Source organism: Typopeltis vanoorti, chromosome 9 (assembly GCF_054136105.1).
Source record: "Typopeltis vanoorti isolate ZY-2024b chromosome 9, IOZ_Tvanoo_1.0, whole genome shotgun sequence".
Classification (NCBI taxonomy): domain Eukaryota; kingdom Metazoa; phylum Arthropoda; class Arachnida; order Uropygi; family Thelyphonidae; genus Typopeltis; species Typopeltis vanoorti.
The window spans coordinates 91918845-91941253 of record NC_143557.1 but is presented as its reverse complement, the minus strand read 5'-3'; the positions used below and the strand labels follow the sequence as shown (position 1 = coordinate 91941253).

The window sequence follows — 22409 nt, the reverse complement described above, 5'->3', positions numbered from 1 at the left end:
TTTCCTGGTTTATGATGAGCCATAGGTTTATTTGTTTTGATTAAATGTAGTTTGTGTAACATCCTGATGAGTCTTCAAGAATAAGACTGTCATCAGTATAAGCCAAAAGGATGCTGTTTCCATTCATTTCCATCTTCATTAGAATCGATATGAGAGAGGGGGGGGGATATTTATTTACTTTGTTGTTCATGTAATTTTGCCAATGCACTATTAGTACACTCCGAGTGGTTAAAAACTCAAACTGAATAATAAGAAAATTTTTTTTTTTTTTAAATTTGAAACTAAACTCATAATTAACCTTGCAAAGAGATTCATATCCCAGAATCTCAAATAAACATCTTATCTTCTGAACTAACCCAATAACCATATACCCATTTAAGAGAATGTCTTCAAACACTGTGTAACCAATAAAAATCTTCAATTTACAAAAACAAAACACAATTATATACAACATCATATCAATACTATTTAACTACACAAGCACCAGTACTTTCTTCAAATCACAATTCCAAACAACATGAAAAACATTTTAGCTTCACAGCTTCTTTTTAAATATTATAAGCTAACAGTAATTATCCTATATGGGCAAAACTTTTGCTTCCTACAGAAACTTTTATTCCTTCTTGAATTCACACAGGAGAAAGACTAACATAAAAATTGTTCTCTATAATGACAGCAACGAGTCAAACTTTTCTTACATCTGAAATCATGAAACACTGAAGAAAGCATATCGTGTCTTCACCCAAGAGTTCAGTAATTTGGTTCATTTTCTATATGAAAGTGATATCAAACTCTACTAAATAAATTACTAAGAACCTTATCAACAGTTTTATCACTTCAGAACAACCTTGCCTTATATGAAAGCTTCTGAAGAAATAACTAAAACCATGTTAACTGACTCAACTATTGAACTGGAGAACAATAAAGTTGCTTTCAGCTTTAATGGAAATAAATTCTATATGGATTAATGACTACAAAAACTTCACACTTCTCTCTATTAAAGATTATTATCTGCCTTCCATTTCCAATTCTTCTAATTTCTCTTCAGCCTTCATACTATATCGAACATGTGGAAGTGCACAATTTTTCTCTTCCTGTGTTCCTCTCCTACTTCCAAGTGAGTGCTTGGCAACATCACAATGTTCTTTTCACTCCTGCATGCTCAAAAATGCAGCTGAGTAACTTCCCCTCCAGTCCACTTTTGTGTGCCCATCATTACTGCACTTAAAATAATGATGGGTTTCTTTACACAGTGTAGGAAAGTTACTTAATTCTAATTTCATAATGAATCAGCCAGAATTTATAACATTTCATTGTTTCATAAGGTTTATGTGCTGAGGTACATTCACTTATTTTCATAATGTGAATACAGTGGTAGTATTTGTTATCTCTCATCATTAACAACATTTGTCTAGATACAAACACCATCATTACAAAATTTTTGACACACACAAAATTATAATTATCCTCTAACAACTAATTTTAATAAATTTATTTCATAACTAAGCAAGACTTCAGGAGCCAAAAATAAAAACATCTCAAAATGTCTTGCTTGCAACATACAAAAGCAAACAAATGTTTAAATAAATGTTTTTATAAAATGCCTTTTAACTAACTTCATAAATCAATTATTTTTTAATTTGAGGAGTATTGGAATTTCAATACATCCTACAGTTCACTTAGGTGTCATGACTTTTTTCCAATGCTATTGGATTGGCACATAAGTTTGTTCGGTTTTTCAGAGTGGAATGAAACACTTTATTTAATATATATAATACATACTAGTCACCCTCTTTATCAATGACCTCTTGTCATTGATAAAGATCTGTCCACCAACTTCATTATGACACGTTCATAAAACTCCTGAGGTTTACTGTCGAAAAACTGATCCAGGTGTCTTTTGACAACCTCCTCATTGGCGACGATTTTCCCGTTCAGAGAATTCTGCAACGATTGGAATAAGTGGTAATCGGAAGGTGACAGGTCCGGTGAATACGGAGGATGCGGCAAAACATCCCACCTAAGATGTAACAATTTACTCTAGGTTGTTAACGATGTATGGGGTCTGGCGTTGTCGTGGTGGAAGACAACTCCTTTCCGATTTGCCAATGCAGAACGTTTTGTGCTAATTGCACGGGCCAGTCGCATTAACTGTGAGCAATAGACAGTTGAATCAATCAATCTGCCTGACGGTAACACCTCGTAGTGGACAACACCTTTATAATCCCACCACACAGAGAGCATGATCTTCTTTGGGTGCAATTCCGCTTTCGAGGTTGTTTGCGGCGGTTCGCTCTTGTGCCCCCATGATCTTTTACGCACCATATTATCGTACACGATCCATTTTTCATCTCCTGTAATCTTCCGCTTCAAAATGGATCGTTTTCTTGGCGACGTCGTAGCGAATCACAGATGAATATGTGAGCAGTGATATTGGCCTCAGTTAATTCATGCGGCACCCAAACATTGAGTTTTGAAACATATCCTAGCTTGTGCAAATGGTTTTCAATGCTTGTAGGGGATATGTTCAGTACTGCAGCAATTTCCCACGCTGTGTGTGACAGATTTTTGTCAACGACATCCTTCAAAACACTCGAATTAACCTTGGTCGGGCAACCGGCATGAGGCGCATCACTGATGTCAAAATCTCCAGAACGGAATTTGGCAAACCACTTTTAGCATATGCGTCCTGTTAAGGCACCATCCCCCCATATATGCTGCATATATATATATATATATATATATATATTTTTTTTTTTTTTTTTTTTTTTTTTTTTTACGGGCCTCTGCAGTTCGTTTGCCTTTTTTGAAATAAAAGTACATTACCAGCAAAATATGCTGGTAATGTACGTTATTTCCTTCCATTTCTAAAAATATGTTACACACATGCAACTGAAGTAGGCCAAACGAAAATTCACTGAAAGGTTATGTGAAATGTCGCCTTTCAACTGCAGAATAACGATAAGCGAAGCGGCATAAACTTGTACAAACGCATAAACTGAACGAACTTATTTGCCAACCCAATAGATTGAACAAAGCTGGTGAGAGAGAGAGCGAGCATCTTTTTAGCAGAGTCCAGATTTTATTTCAAAACTTGAATGTTCCTAGAGGAAATGAATCTTGCAGAGGTTGTGATGCTTACCAAGTCATATCACACAACATGATTTTGTTGTCAACAAACTATAGCCATGAAGAGCAAAATTAATCTTCTTCTGTAAGTGTTATTTCCTAATGGAGTTCAGTGACCACCTTTGCAAATTTACTTCTACCTGGTGGCTCTGATTAACAAATGTGCTCAGTCCAGTTTTTTATACTGTCTAGCTATATTTCTCATCTTCATTGATTTTACCTTCTAGTATTGCCTGGAGAATGTTATGTTTATGTTTTCTCATCAGATGTCCTAAGTAGGCAGTTTTTCTTTTTTTCACAATATTGATTAATTCTAGATTTATATTTATTCTTCAAAGCTCTTCATTTGTCACCTTTTCTGTCCATGGGATCTTGAGCATCCTTCTAAATATTCACATTTCAAAGACTTCCAGTTTTTTTTATTATCTGCCTTTAACGTTCATGTTTCAACTCCACATAGTAAACTTGACCATACATAGCACGTCATCATTCGTACTATTTCACAAAATTAATAATTATATTACACAATATATAATGGACATTAACCCATATCCTCCATAATAAAATGTATTTCAAAATTCTGGCACGGGCTAGTGGTTTTTCCTCCCGTAAACTCAAGAAAATCGGCCGTCGAACCCACACTGTTTTCAGACATTAAAAATATTGTGTTAGGGTTAGGGACCACCAGATGACAGCACTTACTAGCCGCCTTCTTCACTGTGTGCTGATTGATTAGTGATAGCCTTGGGCCAGATATCTCTGATTGGCTACCAGTGGAGAATGAACTGCCCACTCAGTCTCCAAAAGTTAGATAGGGCTAAGAAATGGTCCCGCCTACTCCCTATACGGGAACAAAAAGGCGTTAGCTGATTTTTTTTTTTTTTTAAATTCTAAAAGTATTTTGATGCCAAGAATGGAATCTTGTATTTCAACATTATTATCTATGTTGAAATATAGATATTTCTATATCTATAATTCAACTAATATAGATAGATATAGAAATATAGATATATTTCTATATCCATTATCTATGTCATTTATGTTTACCAAGTGCATTTCAGGTAAACATAAATTACATGACAAAATGTCACAGATAATAATGTTGAAATATAAGATTCCATTCTTGGCATCAAAAGTACTTTTAGAATTATTAATTTTCAAAGATTGACAGGGATAAAAAAGTATATTACCAGATTTACACTTCATTTTAACTTTGTTTGGATAAGTAGAAATAAAATTCAAACTTTCACAAGTCCCACATTCAGTTAGGGAAATCAATGAACAACAAGGGGGGGGGGGGGGGGAAATGCCTATGTTATATTAACCTTCTCAGTGATAAGCAGTGTATATAAGGCATAGGTTCCCAAAGTGGGCGCCGAAGACTTCTGGGGGGGGGGGGGGGGCTATAGTGGGATCAGAAGCATTTGGGGGACATTCAGGCGGTCTAGGGGTTGGTGGCTCTTTATAGAAGAAATTAATAATATATATTTAAAAATTAATTACTTTTGTGATTTTGCAATTAGATAATCATTTAAAATTTAAATATTGCATTTTAATTCATCTTATACCCGTCTTACACGATCAATTTTTTTATCAATTTTCTATGTCAATGAGAAAATAGAGCATGTATATGTGTGTGTGTATAATGGGGGGGGATTACAAAATTTATGTCTTGCAAAGTGGCGGTGGCCCGAAAAAGTTTGGGAACCTATGATATAAGGGATTAAGTAAATATTCCCAGAAATAGGAGCATTCTGAGCTTTCTATCAGCCTTTTCTTTAATACCATATTATATTTTTTCATTCAAATCAAAAATGTTCACCATTATTGCAAGTGATTTATAATGGTATTGTATATCAAATACTGTATTGAAATGACAATGAATGTAAATTCAAGAAGGGAATTCTACCTTCATTTTCATAATATGCTTAAATGTTCAAGAAACTTTATCAAGCACTATATTTTAAATGTGATTGAAACTAGCTGAATGATAAGTAAAGATGCCTGAGGAGTGTATAGAGAAAGAAAAGAACATTTTCTATATTTTGCTACTTTCAAAGTATTCTAATTAACTGGATATGACACCAAGGGCTTCTGGTTTTCAGTCCAATTCTCACTTTTGTGTGTGTGTGATGCCTTTCTATTAGGTGTCCAACTAGATACTGAACAAATGAAAATGAACTGGAAATCTGGGACTTGGTTGACTCAATAGTATTCTATATGCAAAAACACAAAAACATGCAGCTGGAGGCATCGTCCAGTGATCTCCTTCAGTTCTAACTGCTGACTTACAATTCAAATCAACTATGTACTGCTCAATACAATATCCCACTTACACTATAACTACATTATTAAATTATTATTAAAACACTTAAGGAATATAAATTAAATTAAACTTTAATAAATATTTTCCGATATTTCGGCAATGTCACATTGCCATTTTCTAAAGGAACTTACATAAAAAAGTTATGTGCAACGTAGGCACTACAACACAGAAACTGGGAATTAAAAGATGAAGCTATTGTTCTCCTAACAGTCCTGATGGTGCCCTCTAGCGGACAAGTAGGTGTTCTTGGCCGTTGGGCTGAAGAAAATGGCAATGTGACATTGCCAAAATATCGGAAAATATTTATTAAAGTTTAATTTAATTTATATTCCTAACTACGTTGTTCTACTCCTTAAGTGTTTTAATAATGCATAACCAACGTATAAGCCTGTCTACGAGAATCAACTATAACTACAATGTTTTGAACAGCTTTTCTCTTGGCCCTTGTTAAACATAACATAATTATTCAAGTAAAGCCAAAATTATGTCTACAACATAAGGAAAGCTAACAGCTCTAATTTTATCTTGCTTAGCAGGAGTGCCAAGGAAGGGCAGACAGCTATTAATTTCTTTTTCAATTCTGAAGTTAATATTTCTTTTTTGTTTTTATTAAATCCATACAAATTATCAACTGTTCTCATGAAATGTGAAATTCTATACAGCAGCTTACACGAGAAGATGAAAGCCGTGGATATATATTATTTTAGTAAATAGATGTTTAAATTACAAAGGATACAGCTTGCATGATAATTACCTAAAACTGAATAAGAACTATACAGTTTTAGATAATATACTAAAACCTAATACCAAATAATTCGATATACTTTCAAACCCAAAATGGATATGATATCCACCACAGAATAACTCTTTTAGTTCTGTTTCCACTGTGTCAGTTTATTTCAATTTAATTCAAAGTTCAATCACTGATATAGTTTGATTAATTTACAAGCATAACATACTCAATTTATAAAGGAGTTCCAGTTTTCCTGTTTGATATGAAAGTCAATATTCATGACCTGCATCACAAATCTAGATATCATGTATATAAAGTTAACTGGAGTGTTTAATTAATTGGATGTAATCTCTCAAATGAATATATATCAAAGTTCATGTTGTTACTTGACATAAATAACACTCTATAAACTGAGCATCTTACATATTAACAGACAAATGTTAATATGCAATATACTTACTGTCAGAGCCTAAAAAAGATTACCAAACTGCACAACACTGGTTATAGGAAAAATGACTGAAAATGGAATTGTATTAAAATAAATTAATACTTACCACGTTCTTGTTGTGGTGAGGTTTGGCATATAATGCCAATTTTCTTTAAGGATTCCAGGACTTCCTCTGACTGTATAACATCAAGAGGTGTCCTCCAGTTTGCATTTTTTTGAGTGAGATCAGCACCATATTTTAGCAAAAGATGAATAACCTATCAGATATAAGCATGAATTTAGAAATCTCAATTATGAATACTATATGATTAATATTTAACTGAGTACTTACAAACTAAACTTCTAAATATCAGTAAGATTTAATCTGAAGACCAGAGGCCATCAATCAGTGACTTCAAACTATGTGAATATAGATTATGCAAGCATTTATAAAATTTCTGGTTTATGTTAAAAAAAAAAACTATGAATAAATTTTGAGTAACAATATTATTTTTAAGTACTTATAAATATTTTAACTGAGGGAGGCAAGGCAGCAAATAATAATAAGAATTATTTAAAATGTTAAAAATATTTAAGTTATTAAATAACTTTTTTGTCAAATACATAATTTTGGTTTAAATTCGATATATAAATTATCAGGTTGCTATTTCTCCACTGAATTGCAGTCCATAATAAATGTTAAATAATAATATCATAAAAGTTTTACTTATTTGTAATTATTTTATTTATTTCAATATAAATTTGGGAATAGTAGATTCTTCTTCATTAGCCTTTTTCCATCCACTGGTGGATACAGGCCTGCCCTTTAACTCTCCAGTTCTGCCCATCTTTGGTCACTGTCCACCATCTCATGTCAAACCTTTATAGATCATCTCTCCATCATGTTCTTCAGTTAACCTTTCCTTCTCTTGGTATCCAATCAATATTTAATTTTGTCCACCTTTCATCTGACAGTCTACTAATATGGCCAGCCCATCACAATATCTTCTACTCCAGTCATCTCTCTAATTCTAGAATTTCCTATTCTGCCCCTTTTTATTATGTAGAGCATTCTTCTCTCTAAGACTCTTTGAGCCACATGCAACTTACTGTTTCTCAGCTGTTGCCCATGTTTCACTTCCACAGGTAAACAATAGAATATATTAAAAAACCTTTTTAGGCATATAGATAAATCTCCTGACAGATAATCTTTATACAGCCAAAATGCTTTGTTTCCTTGTGCGATTCTTCTACTTATTTCTTTATCTTGTTTTTCCTTAAAACTAACTGACCAAGGTAAATATAGTCCTCCATAATTTACATATGATTATTTGTTATTTTAGTTCAATTTGAATTTGTCATTGGTTTTGTTTCAGTTAATCTTTAAATCCTTTTTTCTGCTTTCTCTATCAAGGTCATTTAAAATTTCCTGGGCTTCTTTATTTTTTTGCTAAAAGTACAATGTCATCTGCAAAACATAAGTTACAGATTTTTTTTTTCATTGAGGCTAATTCCATAGTTTTCCCATGAGATGTTCTTGGAAGACTTCTAATGCAGCAGAAAACAATTTGCCTTAATCCCTTTCTGGTGTTCTAGCTTTATATTGGCTGTTGAGTTTTGATATAAAATTTTTAATAATCTGATATGCTTTGTTGAGATGACTTGTTTTAAATTGTTAATTATTTCTGACTGATATAGAGAATCAAAGCTTTATCTAAATCTACGAACACCAACTATGCAGGAAGAATATATTCTTTGCTTTTTCTATTTACTTAGTTAATAGTATGGATATGATCTATTGTAGAGAATTCTGTTCTGCATCCTCATTGTTCATATGACTAGGAACCATCCAAAAATCTTATGATCCTGAATGATATATGCACGTAAACACAAGAAAGATATTTAATTAACCAAATATTTCGATCTGGAAATAGCAGACCATCCTCAGTAGTATTACAAGAACAGTTTAAAAAAAAAAGAAAAAAGTACAAGCTAGAATACTAACAATAGATCGTTAAAAATAGAACACGCTGCATGATGTTATATCACTAAGTATGAAACGGAATATTTTGAAGTAGAGACGTGATTGAAAAAAAAATAATAATAAAAATAAAAATAAAAAAAAATTAATGAGTAATCTTGATATTAGACTTTCCCAGATTTTTGATATAGATATACAGTTATTACGATTCAGGTTGGGAGGATGGAGCAAGGCCTCCACGCTTTCCTTGAACAAATGTTCACACCTATAACAGGATCTATGCAAGAGGTGAGTCTGGGAACAAAAGATGCTGTGGTCAGTTTCAATCCCGTGTTGGGCCAATCCAGACTTTTCAGGTTTGTTGTGAAGAATGGAGGATTGATGTTCTTGGATTCTACTAATTGTTCTACTTTTGATTAATTTCCAGACCGAAATATTTGGTTAATTAAATATCTTTCTTATGTTTACGTGCATATATCATTCAGTCTTATGTCACAAGTATCCTTAAAACAGCAAATTCTTATGATCCTATTTAATATAATGGATATAAACATTTTGTACAAATGTGATAGCAAACTGATTGGCCTGTAGTTATTGATATCATGTCTGCTGCACTTTTTATGTAATAAGATAATCAAGGACTACTGCACTGAAATTTTTTATACTTAAAAAATCATTTAACACATCCAAATATGACCTTATAAAACTGCAAACCTCCTGATTTTGTGTTCTGCCATTTTCTTCAGGATGTTCTATTATTTTCTGCTGACTTGAGGGCTTTCCATAATTCTACCATCAACAATGGTGATTCCACATCAGCGTCAACTAAATATAGTAGATTTGTATCTGTTTTCTTGCACGTGTATAGGTTCCTATAAAACTCACTACATATTTTCAGTGCTTCTATATTGTATTGAACTATTCCTTTCTTATTTTTCAATTTTGAAACTATATTTTATTTCAATGTAACTCTTGTTTGATCATTTTCAGAGATTTTTGGTTTTCTATTATGTTCTGAATTATTCTTAAATTATATTTTCTAAGATTGTTTTTGAATTCTTTTCTACCTTTTGCATTTCCATAAATTTAATTGTCTTTGCTACTTTTGTGTCTCCTTTCCCTTAATTCTTCACTTTTTTTAATTAGATCAAGTGTCCGTAAAGTAAGTTTTTCTCTAGAAGTTCTATTTGCTGGTAATAATTTTCTTAATCTTTTAGTAACTTCATTATCCTTTGAAGCTATTTCCTCCATTCTATCAGAAAAGCCTGATTTGTCCCCACCCCTTCAAACTTTCCTTACATTATTTCCTCAAATTTTGTTTTATGGTTTATTATATCATCACCTTATAGTGTGGATTTTTTCATGAAAAATTTCATTCTCTTCCTCTTGATGTTCATTTTTATCCTTGCTTAGACTAGTTTATTATCACTATTAATAAACTGGTTGAAAATAGACATATCTTCTAGTATTTCCACGTTGTTCCACACAACATAATCTGTTTTGTTAAAAACTTCTCCACTTAGTGATCTCCATGTCCATTTTTGTTTAATTCACTTTTTTTAAAAAAGTACTTCCTAGATGCAATCCCTCACTTTTTGCAAATTTAACAAGTCTTTGTCCTCTCCCATTTCTTTGGCCCATACCTTGCACACCTAAAGCACTTTCTCCCTATTGTTTCTTGCCTACTTTACAGTTAATGTCGCCAATTATAATTTTCCGGCAACACATACTATCTCAGAATGTTGGAGAGATCCTCATAGAAATTAATTTCTTCATCTAAATGGCTGGAGGTGGGTACATGGTAGAGATTATTAATTATTGTTGACATGGAAAGCTTTTTCCTGTTTAGTTACAAAGTAAATTATACTAGACAAGAAATTATATTATTGTTTTAATCCTTACCCAAACATAAGCAAACAAAGTTTGCAGGTGTAGTATCTTCATGAATAGGCTACTTGTATATAGAGGCTGTTTATTTCATCTTAACTGCCTTACTTATTCCTCTTCACCCCATTGAGAGTACAGGGCCTTGACCACAGATCTCCATCTGATTATTTTGAGCCTCTTTCTTCATCTGTGTCCAACCTTTCCATGCTCTTGTTCTATTCCTCTCTACAAGCTCATCTTTGGCTTACCTCTCTCTTCATCTTTCCTTGCAGATTCCACTCCAATGCTCTAGATGTGTTTTTCAGGTTTTCTTAGTCCTATTCATCTCCATTTTCTCTACAATTATTTCAAAATGGACTACTCACTTTCTTTCAGATATATAATGCTGTGCATTATAGGAGGAGCTGGTTTTAACATTTTTAGAGATCAAAGTAGGAAACAGGCCAAGGAAGATAGAATGTCAATCAATACAAATGTAATATTTTTGATATGCAAGTAGAAAATATGTTGAAGTAAAGTATTCTGGATCAGAGAAAAAAAAAAAAAAAAACTTTCTACAACTATCTCCATTGCATTTTAATAATTTAGTGATACACGTTTTACTATTTGCATATGGAAAACCATAATTTCTACATTAAACTCGGTAACTTGTGAAATCTCAACAAAAGTCAAAACTGGTGTGGCCTTTGATATCATCCATAACAATATATATATATATATATATATATATATATATATGAGAGGAAGCACACTGTGCGTTACAGGAAACCGAGGAAATTGATCGGAAGTCAACAACATGAAGATACTTCAGATGCAAACTGTTTGCTATGTTTGGGTAAAGAACTGAAACAAGAATATAACTTCTTGGCTAGTATTAGTGTTAAGTTCCTCTTTCAGGCTAAACACCCATCATATTTTTCTTTAAAAAAGATCAAGAATGATATGATAGGTACTTAGGCAGTAGTGATGTTGGAAGTTTTTTCCCACTTGGTTAGACTATAAATTATATATTTAGTTTAATCCTTTATCCAAGTGTAAGCAAACAAAGTTTGCACCTGAAGTATCTTCAGGACTGGAGCAACTCTTTGCAAAGGTGGACAAAATTCATATCATAATTTCATAATAACCTCATAATTTATCACTAGCTTTAGTATCCCATAATGCAAAGCACACCTCCTTGTGGACATGTATAATGCTATGCATTATGAGAAGGGTCAGTACCCAGACCGGTTTCGACCTTTATTGAGGTCTCCTCAGTGGGAGCCAGATCCAGAGGTGATACCAAGGTTGAAGCAATACAGAAGTCACATTTACTTTTGCATTATGAGATACTAATGCAAGTGATGCGAAGTTTGTCCACCTTTGCCACGAGTCCTGAAGATACTTCAGCCGCAAACTTTATTGGCTTACACTTGGATAAAGGATTAAACTAAATATATAATTTAGAGTCTAACCAAGTGGAAAAAACTGCCAACATCTTTCTCTAATCTAGAGTATAATAATAAGGTGTGATACCTTTTGGTAACTCGTATAGGTAAATATGACTTCTGCATTGCTTCAATCTTGGTATCACCTCTGGATCTGTCTCCTGCTGAAGAGACCTCAATAAAGGTCTAAACTGGTCTGGGTAGTGACTCTTCCCATAATGCATAGCATTATACATGTCTGCAAGGAGACGTGCTTTGCATTATGGGATACTAAGGCAAGTGATGTGAAGTTTGTTCACCTTTGCCACGAGATGCCCCAGTCCTGGAGATACTTCAGGTGCAAACTTTGTTTGCTTACACTTGGACAAAGGATTAAACTAAATATATAATTTGCAGTAGTGATGTAATGAATTCACATTATTTACTGGTAGTTCATTCCACATACCATAAGCTGGATGTGAAATGCTTCCTTACTCAGTTTTGGAAGGACCTTTAAGTTCTCTCTTTCATTGGCCCACAGCACCAGTTTATTCAGATCAGCCTATAAGAAGTCTGTAGACATGTCTCATATTACATTTCCTAACTTTTTATCATCAGCAAATAATTGTATATTACTATCCAAAACCAGTCCAATATCATTAATACACCAGTTAAAGTACAATGGCTTAAGTAACTGTAGTATCTCCTAATCACTCTTTTCCTCCTCAAAGGAAAACTGTGGTTGCTCCAGCAGAGCAACCACAATATATCACTTTCTGATATGATATGTCAGTCAATCTCCAATTGATGTCACAAGTTTATTTTGGCAAATCCATCCTTGTGAGTCTGTATAACATATTAAACATGTTATATAGTAGGATGGATATATCCTTTCCCCTTATTCAACTCTGCAGTTACACACAGTGTGAGCAAATTGCTAAAGTGGGGCCGACTTTTGTATTGAAACTAAAGTAGGATAACGAAGTCAGAGGCACTTTTAATTCCTTTTCACATTTCGCCAGCATATCTGCAGATAGCTCATCCAATTCTGATGGTGCATTCAAATTGAGTGCTTGTAACAGTGTTAATACTTCTATCATCTAAGTCCATTCCAGCATCTAGATTGCTGATGTCATTAAATGCAAATCCCAACCCATGAAAGGTGCTGTTAGCCTATAATAAATTGTATTTAGTATTAGTATTATTACTACTGTGGGTGGACTAAGGATTAGATAATCTAGAAATCCTGCTCTAGAAACTAAACATGGAACTAATTAATATGAAGGATATTATTAATTTATCACTGTTATGGCCAAATAGAAAAAAAAATTCAAAAAAATTTAAAAATCTGTCTTTGGCAGATTTTTAAATAAGCTACCATCTTCAATCACATTCATTCTCATTTGTGTCACTAGCTTGTTATATTAGCTCATGCAGCTCTATGTGCCTAATTAGAACATATTTCCAACATATTCTCATACCATTCTCTGCTTCCTCCTATAAACTACTGACATTTGATAATTAAAATACACGTCAAACATGCACACATTGCAGAAAGCTACTAATAACACAGTTAAATTATAGACTAAATGCCTCCATTATTAAGTCATAGCATGTACTAAGCTATGTTCTCATTTAATTATAACATTCAAAATAAAAAATGATGGTAGAACATGACAAAATTTCATGCCGCTGGGGCGTCAACCGGTTAAACAAGGATCCCGTTGTTTTTGCCAGGGAACCAGGGTGAACAGCGAAAAGTCAGCTACTGGAACAAATCTGAAAACACACCCCAACTCAACATCACCAGATTTAAAGATTGGTACTATCAACATAAGAAGCCTGAATGGCAAAGAAATGGAGCTAGCTGAAGAATTAGATAAGTACCAGATCGACAAAATAGGGGTGACTGAAACAAAAAAGATAAAAACTGGTGAGATCTTTCTGAGCAATAAATACAAAATGTTATATTCAGGCAATGACAATCAAGGGAAAAGAAGGAGTAGCCATAGTATTCAACACTAAATACATGGTTAATCTTGAATGGCAAGCAATTTCAAGTAGAGTAATGTGGGCAAATATGAGAATGGGGAACTGGACAATGAGACTTATTTGTGCCTATGGTCCCACAGAAGGTTCTACTAAGGTAGAAGTGAAGGAATTTTTTGAGACTTTAGAAAAAGCAACTAACAAATTGAAGAAGGAAAAGTTGGTCCTTGTTGGGGATCTAAATAGCAGAGTAGGAAATGATTGTGAGACATACAAAAATATTTTGGGAAAATTTGGAGAAAAGAGCAAAGCTAATAACAATGGCAAATACCTGTTGGATTTCTGCTCAGGACATGGACTGGTTATTACTAACACCATGTTCCAACATAAAAATGTGCACAAATTCACATGGAGAGAAGAGGCTAGGAATAAGAAAAGTCTCATTGACTATGTTATTGTTGATAGTGATGTTTTCTCTCTGGTGCAGTACACCAGAGTGTACAGAGGATTTGAAATTGGAAGTGATCACTATTCAGTCTTGAGCAAGATAAAATTGAATTTCATATTGAAAAGAATAACATGTAAGAAAGTTTTAAAGCGAATAAAAGTTGAGCAGCTATCAGATGTGAACTGTAGACTAAAATACACAAAGATTACTGAAGAAAAAATGAAAGAGTTTGAGAACAGGAATCAAACCTTGGAGATTCAATGGCAAACTCTGAAGAAAACATTGATTGATTCAGCTAGAGAGGCATGTGGTGAAGTTGTCTGCAAGGATAGAAAAATTAGAACTCCATGGTGGACACAGGAAGTTAAAGAGACAGTGAAGGAAAAGAAGAAAGCTTATCAAAAGTCCTGGCAAATAAGTCAGCTTGTGCTCTTAGAGAATACAGAGACAAATGCAAGAATGCTAAACACTGTGTAAAACTAGCTAAACAAAAGTCATGGGAGGACTTTGGCAAGGATATAGAAATTAAATATCAAGAAGGTGGCAAAATATTCTGGAGGTTGTTGAAGAAGCTTAGGAATGGAGGAAAGAGTGCTGTAAAAGGAGTTAGAGATGATAATGGTGACATGAAAACGGGAGAAAAAGATATCCTTGAAGTATGGAGTAATTACTGTGAAAAACTGCTAAATGAAACAAGCAGTGATGACAGCACAGTGGTAAAAAACACTGACCAGGCATGCAGTCAGGAATACATACCCACACTTGAAGTAGAAAAAGCCATCAAATGCTTGAAATGTGGAAAGGCAGCAGGAGTTGATAATATTCGACCAGAAATGCTGAAGTATGGTGGTATAACAGTCTTACAGTGGCTGCACTGCATAGTTCAGAAAGCCTGGACAGAGGGACGAATTCCCAATTATTGGAATAGAGCTCTCATAGTACCCATATATAAAAAGGGATATAAAATTAAATGTGAGAATTAGAGAGGTATTTTTCTACTGAGTGTTCCTGGCAAGATCTATGCAAGTATACTTGAGAAACGGTTGAGAAGAATTGTGGAAGAAAAGCTTGGTGAAGAACAAGCTGGATTCAGGCCAAATAGAGGCTGTCAGGATCAGGTCTTCACTTTACGACAAATAGTCGAGAAAGCATGGGAACACAACAAAGATCTGTATTTAAGTTTTGTCGATTTGGAAAAGGCACATGACAAGGTTCCAAGAGAGAGAAGCTATTCAATACGCTACAGTTATATGGGGTCAATGGGGCATTGTATCAAGCAATACTTAGTCTGTATTTGAGTTGTAAGTCAGCAGTTAGAATTGATGGAAGTACAGGAAGATGATTTAATGTTAAATCTGGTGTGAGACAAGGATGTACATTATCCCCTCTGTTATTCATTATCTATATGGATCACATTATGAAGGAAAGTGATATTAAACATGATACCAGAATTGGAGATGTTCATGTCAGTTCTTTGCTTTATGCGGACGATGTTATACTTCTAAATAAATCTGCTACAAGTCTGCAAGATTCTCTGACTAAATTGAATAACTGTTGTAATAGATATGGTATGAACGTCAGGAATAAAAAGACAAAGACAATGAAAATAGGAAGAATCGTTGAAAATATCAACTGTGTTTTGAACAGAGAACCTGTGGAGCAAGTAAAACATTTCAGCTACTTAGGCACGATTTTTAGTGAAGATGGTAAATTAAATATAGAAATAGACAACGGAATCAACAAAGCTGGTATGATAAGAAGTCAATTGAATAAATTCATATGGAATGAGAGAGAATTTAGTTGGAACACTAAATTAGCTGTATACAAGACAGTGTTCAAACCAGTTTTAACTTATGGATCTGGGAGCTGGGTCAGAAGTAAAACACTTGACCAAAGACTAGAGACCGCAGATATGAGAGTCCTGAGAAAGATTAGAGGCATGAGCAGATGGCATCAATAGCAATATCATATTAAACGAGGATATTAGGAAAGAACTTCACATTGTCAGCATGCAGGAATGCGTTAGCAGGGCTAATCTCAGGTGGTATGGTTCACTTAAACAGAATGGGCGAAGAAAAATTAGCAAAACAAGTGTTCTCTGCCAGGTTGGCAGGAAAACGACCCAGAGGAAGATCAAGATATAGGTGGATTGATATGGTACAAAGTGTCTTAGACGATAGTAATATAAGATCTGATAATGTTGGAGTCTTGACAAGTAACAGACTGATTTGGAGGAAAATTGTAGATAGGAAGTTAGTAATGATGTAAATTTTTTTTCATGTAGTACTATTATATCCTGTAAACTCCTTGAGGGTACATGGCAGGAATTTGATGATGATATAAATAGTAATAAAAAAAATAACATCTTCAGAACAACAAATGCCTAAATTATCATTAAGTACCCTCAAACCCAATCATTATGCTATGCTGTTAGCTAACATGGCCATAATCTAGACCAGTGCTTACCAAACTTTCAGTACCTTTATACCTCTTTTGAAATTGTAGTAATGCTGGCAAACCCACAAGGCAGTTTGGGAGAAGTTATAATATTTTATTTAAACACGAATAATCATAAAAGATATTTATTTGTAAATATTTGCACTATAACAAATTATAAGTATGTGAAACAATTTTTTTTGATTATTAAATACATTTTAGTTATATGAATGCAATATACGTACAGTAGAAACAAAAATTATAAAATTTAAATTTCCAATAATAAAAAAAATTGAATGATTGTTTCTGTTTGGAAGAAGTTAGGTTTATGAAATCTATTTATATATTAATTTTAGTTGCAGATAGTGCTCTGCTCTACATTAGTTTTTTTTTTTTTAGGTATACAAGTGCAAGAAAACGAACACTGTGCATATAATGTGAACATCTGTCGTAACTTGTGATACAAGCATAATTAAACGTGTAGATGCACACACAGATGGTGAAAGAATTACCGAGGACCATTATAATTTAAGATACAAATGATTCCAAAATTTACTGGAGAATTCTGAATGTGTGGTCCAGACTATTTTAATTCAAACTTTTAATGCAGTTTGAGCCATGTGGGTGGAATGTGATCTTGTTGCCAACCAGATGTGGCCCTAATGGAGATCTGTTGTAAATACCAAGAGATGTTTTATTTAAAACTCCCTTTACATTTTTTAGTTATTGAAAAATTAATTATAGAATAAACCCACACTTATCTGCTACAATATGATAACAGAAATATAAGTTTAAAAAAAAAAAAAAAAGTGCCTTGTAAAGACCTTTTGTATAATCCCAGCATACCATACTTCAGGAAACACTGATCTAGAGCGATCCTATAATGAAGCCAGTATATCACATCTGCTACTATGTGTTTTCCAGCTTGTTTTGCAGGGATAAAAATCAATTTTTAAGAGACAAAGCTCTGCAATGTCCATGTGAGCCCATTTCTCTGAAGGAAAAATGTTGCACTTTCCTTATGACCTTACTTGAGGTACCAGTGCATTGCAAACAGACAGACACTAACACGTCATAGGAGGGTAATGTTAAACACATAATGCAACTTTATGTGCTAAGTTACTGGATTCCAAACTATTGTGTACAAAGAGATGCTCAAGTAGAAAATTAATATTAATTAATATCATTAATTATTAACATTATCAAAGCAAAACTTATATAAAATTACTAATACAAATAAATAACATGTTTGTTACAGTAGTTAACTTTGAAAATTATTTTTAATAAAAAGGAGCAGAATAAAAATTTATCAGTATGGGAAGAAGATGCCAGTACATGAAGGACTGGAAATCAGAGCATTAAGCAGATAATTTTCCCCCCTGCAGGGGTGGGGAAAAATTAAATGCCTACTGCTAAGGATATATGGCTTTATAGCTTCAGTGAAGTAAATACTGCCAACTTGAAATATGAATGAATAGAAGTTTTGCAGGCATAATTTAGAAAATTTGGTCACACCATGTGATTAGAGTGGAGCATGAATATAAATGGAAAAAAAGAATTATAAATGAAAAAAGAAATTGCAACAATGTAAAAATTATATATGAATTTTTCTTACCATTCCAGGAAAGACTAATGCATATAATCCTCTGATACGATTATCGTTTTACCATTTTCACCCATCAGTATCATTCTCCTCCTATAAACATTCTTTCATCTGCTGGATACATATCAAAACAATTACCTAGTTTTATTTTTTTTTTTTTTTATGTAAGGCTTCATTAGCTAACTGTTGCTGGTACTGCACTTTTGTTACCCTTACAACCAAGTCACCTTCCTTACCTGTTCTCAATATTCCTAATGAACTAATTATTACCACTCATCTTATGCTGCCTCTATAATGCCTTTCATCCTGCTGGCTTCATGTTTAATCCCTTTGTTGATTCATTTCAAACCAACCTTGTTTAACCTTTTGACCCCTGGAATACATTTAGACATTGCTTCTGCTAGAGTTCTTGAATAGCAACCAAGCAGCAATGATCTCCTTTCCACCCAACTCCTCAATCCGTGATAGGGTTATAAGCTGTCTGCTGAGTTTTTCATAATCCCCAGTTATAGTTTCACACATATCCTTTCTTTACAGAAGTTCTCATATAGCTAGCAACCACCCAGGCAATCATTTCATGGTTACTCTCCTCAACCAAAGGGAGATATGATACTTCATTTATAATGATGATGAGATAATTATATCTAAAATCCAGTTGTACATGAATTTTTCTCAACACTTCAGGAAAGAGCAATGTAACATAATGTAAACATACAGTTAAGAAAAGACTAAGAAAAAAATTTTTTGAAGAGCATGTTAGGTTTGAGCCAAACAGTAGCAAATTATAAAATCTGATATTTAGAACAGATTTTTAGTGTAAATCATGGGAAATATAAGAATCTCTGTTTAAGTGTTTTTGATACTTAAAAACAAACCATAAAATAAAATAATGGGGAAAAATTGTTCAAAACATCTGTATGGTGTAAATGAACAATACAACTATTCATATTTAAACTGCCTGGTAGTTTAAAGTAAAATATATATGGGAAGATGATTTGGTTATATAAGGTTTAAGTTAAGACTATCTATCTATCTCCACTGTTCCTTGTAAAGGCCACAATGTTAAGGTAAGTAGTTTTAAATCTGACATCCATACAGGGAATATTAATCTTAGTTGTTTACTGTAGGTAGATGTTATTCTCTTAAATAAATCTACTATAAGCTTCAAGTAGTCTTTAGTCACATTAAATAATTTCCATGACTATGAAAATAGGCATGAAAAGAGAAAACATCAACTGCATTCTTAGGAATGAATTCAAGCACAATTTTTCTGCCTATGGCAAAACATGGAAATAGACAACAGAATAATTAAGGCTGGTTATAATTCACAAGTCAGTTAATCAATTTCATGATACAAAAGAAGTGGCTAAGAGCACCAGCCCAAGAAGCAAAATCTGGTCATGACAAAGCAGGTTGTTACTAGAGGCAAAAAAAGGAGAGCTAATGATTTTTTTCCTCTTCTTTTTTTTTTTTATTTTTATTATAAACCACAAAATTATGAATTGAAAATATTGAAGACTAGGTTGTTATCATCCCATTGAGGAATAGCATAAAGATCAGTGTTTAAGACACTAATAGTATTGAATAAAATCTCTTATGGTAAAATAAAGAAAATTTTTTTCATCTATATCGATTTTACATAGGTCATAAAATATATGAATTGAGAAGTGTATATAACCTGCTTTAATGTATTAAATTTTGCATTATATTGTGAAAATAACTGAGTGTAGTACTACAAGCATATATAACTAAAAGGATTAGACAGGATTATGCTAGTGAGCTGGAGGTGAACAATAATCTCTAAGGTCACTGAAATACAGAAGTTTTGCTGTCAAGACCTAAAGTAAGCGTAGGTGATGTCACAGTACTTCTGGAAAATCCGAGAAGTTTGAATGGTAAAACAAAGAATATTGAATGATATAAAAGGACATGATTGGGTGGGAAAAGAGGCTTTTTTTCCTAATTTTTCTGGAGTCTTGGGAGGAGAAGAGTAGGGAGTCGTCTGGGAGATCTTGGGAAGTTCGCTGGTAGGTAACTCCCCAGTGTAAGGGGGGGAAGGGAGAGTCAGGAGAGGCCTTATTCAAAAGGAACCTTCCGAGATGTACTTCGACGAAAGTACCGATCCACGTGCATGCTGATATGCTGCAACTGGAGCAGTTGCTAATATAGTTCTTTGGCAATGTTCTTCTTGCAAGTTCTCGCCAAAGGAGAGAACTTGCAAGATGACAACCATTGAATAGTGCCCGATCGCAGCCATTTTGCAAGAATGAGGAAGGAGTCAGCAGAACTCATCCATACTCCCCTCCAAAACCCTAGGACTTTACAAGATACTGAGAGCTAGTAAGTAGATTGCTCTATGTTAATGTTCAAGATTGTTTGTGTAGATAATCGATGCTAGTCTTGCTTAAACAAATTGTAGTACATAGCAAAGAAGTTAGAGAGCTGAGTGTTAGTCTGTATATGCATAAATGAATGGTATAAGTTTGTATATTGCTTGTGTTAACTGATGCATAGAAAGTGTTACACATAATTTGTCTTAATTTTTTGAAAATTGAATGCAAGGCTTTGCGAGCTAAGGACCTGTCACGTGATAAATACGTTGAGCGTGAGATTTCTTGTTTAATGTCTCAAGTGATTAGCTTTACTTCATAAATTGATTCAAGTACGTAATATGCCCATTGCTGTTTGTAAAATATTTGTCTTAGTCAAAATAAACATGTTTTGTCTTGTAAATAGCTTGCCTGATCTTTGTTAACCAATGTGCACTGTCGCACAAAAACTAATCAGACCTGTGTGACCAAGGTATAACTGCCACGACTGCACAATTCAGAGTTGCTTGAGGTTAATGAACAAAGGGCTCTTATATGTGCTTAGCAGATAAATTCTCGTCTTTGTAAAGAATATAAAATTTACATAGTCCTTGATGGCACAGTTGTTAACTGATATAAATTTTTCAGGGACTATTAAACATGAGCATTAGCAATCTAAATCAAGGATTTTGCACTTAACTAGAGGTTTTTTTCCCTTATTTTATGACCCCGCACATATAAGGGTATACCTTAAGATGTTGAGGTGGGGGGAAAGAGTAAGTTAAGCAGATTACAAGTGGACTAAGGTCAAGAAAGTATCAGACGTGAGTTTTAAGATTAGAACATTTTAGGCAAAGTTACCGTATCCGAAGGAATTTAACACAAACTCAAAGCAGACACAGATATCAATGTAAGGGGAGGAGGATTAATTAAAGATAAGAGTAACTAGAAAACACAGACAATTACAAAATGGCGCAGTCAACATCACAAGTTAAATAATTAATAATATCTACAGTATGGTCACATATAGCAGTGAAGCTTGACATGTTTAAGCATGTTGGATCCTACTTCGTCTTAATCTGTACCTTGGATCCGACATGTTAATTACTACGATGTTCTTACCCTAAAAATAGTTGCTAGTTGGTTTCTAATTCAAATATGGAGAAAATTTATATTTAAAGACTGCGCCACTCTATATCTGAATTAGTTCAAGAATTGAAGAAAAATCAACCCTCAACTATTTCAACCTTAATATATATACTGGCCGAGTATATTTGACTTACTTAATTTACCCGCTTTGGTTTGAATATTTTATGAATGGTGCAGTAAAAGGGATTCAGGCAAAATACAACTTTTGATTAACAAAAACAAACATTTAATATAAGCTATATGACACATACATAAATTCTACCTCTAATTTTAGAGGTAATAGAATAAAGTTAAATAAAGTTAAATCACAATAGAATAAAGTTAAATATTAGGTCAAGTCAATCACATTAGTTCAATCTTCCAAACATTACATACACTTTCTCAGTTCCTCAGCCACAAAATTCCTACACTTAATTAAATACAATAGAACTTCCCATCTGAATGGTTTCCACACAGTTCTCAGCTATGCTATAAGTTTAAAGAACACCGCAGGCACTAATTGCTGTAAATATCTCTCAACAATTCTTATTTTCAAATTCTCATTCGCAAAGAATTTCCACAGTTAAAGTTAGGTCAAACGTAGCGT

At 33.5% G+C, this 22409-nt stretch overlaps 1 protein-coding gene across 3 annotated transcripts in view; it reads right to left on the bottom strand.

Annotated features, from left to right (window-relative positions):
• The window catches only part of LOC150103247 (uncharacterized), a 444168-nt gene that overhangs the window by 183459 nt on the left and 238300 nt on the right, over positions 1-22409 (bottom strand). For all 3 annotated transcript variants that reach the window (XM_090397399.1, XM_090397397.1, XM_090397398.1), the window contains exon 7: positions 6743-6893. In XM_090397399.1, coding sequence (XP_090253525.1) covers positions 6743-6893 — 151 coding nt within the window. The remainder of the gene's footprint in view (positions 1-6742; positions 6894-22409) is intronic.